Below are 4,554 nucleotides of genomic sequence, written 5' to 3'. Positions count from 1 at the left end.
TGAATCCTCACTCACGCTGAGAGGAGAACGGCACGTCTGGGACACAACAAAGGCTCTGAGTAGTGAACGCAGGGAGTGTTTGGGGTTTTATTCAGCCGGGGCTGACCGTGTGCGTCGCCGCCACGCACTGCTGCCCGTACGAACGCGAGGCCGGGCTGCCGCCGGGCTGCCCACCCCAAGCACCGTCCGCCACCCCGCTCTCCTGTAACGCCATTGCGCGTGGCATTGTGTTGGGGTCTCCGTGTGTGGCATCTGAGGCAGGGGCAAGGATTGCAGGGTTGCCCGCAGTCTCCCTCGGGCGTGGGCTCCGCGGCCAAGGGCAGCGCAGCCGGGAGGCGTCCGGGGGCGCTCCCTTCCCGGGGCGCCGGGCACCCGCGCGCGGCATCTGCGGTCCAGCGCCGAGGAGCCGGGGGTGGGCGGGAGGTGTCGGGTGGGAGAGGGGCGGCTGGGTGGGAGCTGTCGTAACTTTGATCCCAGGCGGCCGTGGAGGGAAGCCGCCGCCCCGCCCGAGCTGGGTGCCGCGGCGCTCGCCTGTGCGCCGCGCGGCTCCGCGGCTGCCTCTTTAATCAGGAACACAGAAGGGGCGGGCCCACAGCCGGCGCGTAATCGGAGAGCTCTGCCGCGGCTCTGACATCCACATGCTGCTCAGCCTGAAAAGGCAGGGGGGAGCCGGAGGGGAAGCAGAGACCGCGAGCGAGGCACCAGCCCGCAGCCCGCCCTCGGCACATCCCAGACGCGCAGACACTCGGCGAGGCGCTGGGCGAGGTGGAGGTGAGGGCGGGCGCCGGCGAACTCGGAGAGGGGCTCGCTCAGTCCCGAGCGATCCCAGTCGCCGCCGCCGCACCAGCAGCAGCAACAGCAGCAGCAACAGCAGCAGCACCAGCAGCGGCGGCAGCGGCAGCAGCAGCTTCCTTCCTCAGATCCCCTCGTGAGGCTGGCTAAGCGGGTGTAGCCACCGGGGGAGGCTCCCGGTAGGGAACCGGGCGCGGGCTGGAGCTGGGCGGCCGCCTCCCACTCGGGCCGTCCGGCGATCAGTGCCTCCGCCAGCGTGTCATCCCGGGTGCCGGGGATGTGTGTCAGTTTACGCCTCTGAGATCACACAGCTGCCTGGGGGCCGGGTGATGCCCAAGGCGAGTGTTGGCTCTTATTTTTGTTATTTTTTACGCTTGGCTTTCGGGAAATATTCGTGATGTTGTAGAAGAAAGGAAATGATACTTTGAGGAACTGGAGAGGACATAGATGCCTTGTTTTTAAGAGAGGAAACGCGTCCCCTCTTTCCGGCTTGCTCCCTTTTTGCTGATTTCAAGAGCTACCCTCCTCCTGGCGAGGTGGGGATCCAGCTAGAAGAAAGGTGAAGACGGGCCGCCAGAACTCGGGAGGAAAACACTGACCACTGGAAACCTCTGCAGAAGACACTGTAAGGAAGAACAGAAGCCAGGGGAAAACACAAAAGACTTATAACTATACAAGAAACCTACAAATCCTGCTCTGGAAAAAGGCTCCTTCTTCGAAATGGATATGTTTCCTCTCACCTGGGTTTTCTTAGCTCTCTACTTTTCAAGACACGAAGTAAGAGGCCAACCAGGTAAGCCCCTGAAAGTTTTTTCTAGTCGTTTCAACATGCTTTTCCCTTTAAAAGCCACTTGGAATGCTGGGGGCCACACGGAATGGCATATAAGGAGGCTCCCTCGATACTGAATAATTTAAAGAGAGATCCCGGCTGGCCCTCCCTACACCACCACCACTACTGAAACCCAACTTTTCTCTCCTGCTAGGAGTGTGTGTGTGTGTGTGTGTGTGTGTGTGTGTGTGTGTTTTGAAACATAGACAGATTTTGGCGGTGTTCAGATGTCACATATGGACTGAATCAAAGGTTTAAAAATACTACAAAGCCTTTGCATTACAGTTTTTGGGAATTTTTTTCCCTGTCTTGAAGCAGAACACATCTCCCTTGAGTTTCTTCAACCTAGCCAGCGAAATATAAATCATTTGCATTCCCTCCACTTAGCTACATTGAGTAATGTTAGCTGAAGGCTTGGGAAAGACAAGAATCTAGTTTTGGTTTTCCAACACTGTGGATTCTTTACAGAATGTGTGGATACGCCTCAAAAACAGAGGACTTGGGTTGATGGAGCAAGTTGGCTTGTGGCTGAGCTAGGGGCTTGGGATTGGCACTGCTGGTTGTCCCTGCTCTTTCCTGCATCCGTGTGTTTTCTGGGAATGTGAATCATATGTTCTTTTTAAAAATATTATTACATAAAACAAACTGTATAGCCCTCGAAGGTTTCTCACTCTTGTGAAGTGGTTAGAAACTTTTGAGTGGAATTTGTTCTCAACCACTGCCAAAAAGGGTGTGTGGTCAGTCTGCAGAGATAAGCACCTCAAGGCCCAGAACAGTGTGAGACCTCCAGTATCTGTGGGGGTTGGGTTGAGGAGGGGTACCCTCCCTGAGATGGGGTCTCTGGTTTCAGGGAACCCAGTGGGGCTAGTCCTTCCTTCCCCACACCAACCTCGAGTGACCCTGTCCCTTCTGACAACAGTATCTGGAATCTGACAAAACTCTTAAAAGCTGCTACAGGTGATTAACAATGGGAAAGCATCTGTGGAGAAAATAGAGGAAAGAGAGGAGACCAGCTTCTTCCACAGCTATGGCGGCAGTGGTAGGGCTAACTCCTGGCAACCGCCTAGGCTCCATTCGGGTATCACAACCTGCTAGAGGTCCTGCAGCAGACTGCTTTGACCAAGGGAAATCTTAGCGCCTGCGACTCTGGTTCTCGCCCATCAGCACACACTCATGCCTTGTTTTAAGCTTTGGTGTTTATTTCAGGGGCGGGATGATTTAGGAATCCCATTTTTTTTTTTAATCCACCGTTTGCTGCTCCTTCTGACACAACTGGTCTGAAGGGCAACTGCAAATGGTATTAAAGATATGGGTGCTGGACGCACTTGGGGAGATTTCCTCATTCCCTCTAGCCTTAATTCTAACTTCCCAGCTTGAAGCGAAATTAAATTACCTCCCACAGAACTGGATGCTGCATAAATTATGTATGTTTGTGCGATTCGCTCTGTGTGTGTGCACGCGCGCACGAGCGCGCGGTGAAAATGCCCACGGTATATATTATGTATTCAGGCGCGGACTCTGGTAGGCCCCGACGCACGGGCACGCGCACACTGGCGCACACAACCGCGCGCGCACAGACACACACGCACACAACTTCAGGTTGTGCGTGCTGTGAAGAGCGGGAGGGAGCGTGAAGATTCGGGGGCCACCTCCTATCGCAGATGTTCGCACATCTGTCCCCGAGCTCTGCGTGGAGTGTGTGTGTGTGTGTGTGTGCGCGACACCCGCTCGGACCCACTCCCGCTCTGCCACCTGCCTCCCTCGCTCTCTGCAGAGCCCCCTCCCATCCAAGCCTGGGGCCGCGCTGCGTCACTTCTAGAAAAGCCCAGAGGCCCGTAGCGCGGGGCAGATCACACACCCTGTGAGGCCACCGATAGCCGCCACCGGAGATGGGACCTCCGGATTGAACGCGGAACTGGGACCTGCCTGGGGTGGGCGTTCTCCAGCACCCGGCGAAAAACGATTTAAAGCCGCGGGCCTCTCGGGCTTTCCGTCGGAGCAGCCGGCTGGCAACTAGGAAGGTGGCAGAGGGTGGCAAAGGGCGAGGCCCAGTAGACCTCTGACTCACCCCCTGCGCGCGGGCCGGGAGGGTGCCGGGCTCAGTCGCCCGCGGCGGCGGCGGCGGCGGGACCCATTCCGAGAAGGAGTCTGGGGAAAAGGGGGGCGGAAGATGTATGCAAAGGAGCAATTGAGCAAATAACCCGGCGGCCTTGGCGCCCGGCCTCTCGGCCAGGCGGGCGGCCTGGAGGCCGCGTGGGCGTTGCGCACTCCGCTGGGTCTTCTCGCCAAGCCGCCTGGCCAGATTGCTGCTCGGCCGCCGGCCTCACTCCTTCCTGGGCTTGGGGTTCGGGGCAGCTCGGCTGGCGCATCCCCTCCCGCCCCCTCCCGCCTCCCGCTCCCCATTCTGCGCTGTGTCCCCCCCGCCTGCCCTACAGAGCGGGCTCAAAGGGGCTGAAGATCGCCGCGCCCGCCGAACCGGGTGGCGGGAAGTCCGCTGGGACTTCGGGGTTGAAGACTGACCGAGCTGGCTGAGGCTGCGGGAATGCGCGCTACTCTCACGGTCTGGACTAGCGCAGCGCGCCGAGCGCCTGCTGGTGCGGCCGAACAGGTGAAGAGCACGCGGCGCGCGGGCGTCCACGTGGTGGGGCCGTGGCGGCCCCCTCCTGCCCCCACCTCCCCAACACTGTCTCTAACGCCGCATCGATTTGTTTGGGCTACGCAGCAGAAACTAGAGCCGAGCGATCCATAAACATTCTATTAGGCAAAATTATTCCCAGCGAAAGCAAAATCGAGGCACAAGGGACGAGACAACTCCTGGTCTCTCTACCAGACCAAGGACACCCCCAGGGTGATGCTTGCGGCATTTCCTCCCTTTGCCAGAAAGTTAAGTCCCCGCTGCGGTTCTCCCCTCCGGAGAGACCTCTGTAGTGGCC

At 58.5% G+C, this 4,554-nt stretch overlaps 1 protein-coding gene across 3 annotated transcripts in view; it reads left to right on the top strand.

Moving 5' to 3' along the window:
- The first annotated feature begins 566 nt into the window (after positions 1-566).
- Positions 567-4,554, top strand: part of NRP2 (neuropilin 2) — a 117,463-nt gene continuing 113,475 nt past the window's right edge. For all 3 annotated transcript variants that reach the window (XM_004674358.2, XM_004674362.2, XM_012727060.1), the window contains exon 1: positions 567-1,585. In XM_004674358.2, the coding sequence (XP_004674415.1) occupies positions 1,513-1,585 (73 nt within the window). In that variant the 5' untranslated portion in view covers positions 567-1,512. The remainder of the gene's footprint in view (positions 1,586-4,554) is intronic.

Source organism: Condylura cristata, unplaced genomic scaffold (assembly GCF_000260355.1).
Source record: "Condylura cristata isolate star-nosed mole 26May11 unplaced genomic scaffold, ConCri1.0 scaffold00002, whole genome shotgun sequence".
NCBI classification, from domain to species: Eukaryota; Metazoa; Chordata; class Mammalia; order Eulipotyphla; family Talpidae; genus Condylura; species Condylura cristata.
The sequence above is the reverse complement of the archived record's forward strand: the minus strand, read 5'-3'. Positions and strand labels throughout refer to the sequence as shown.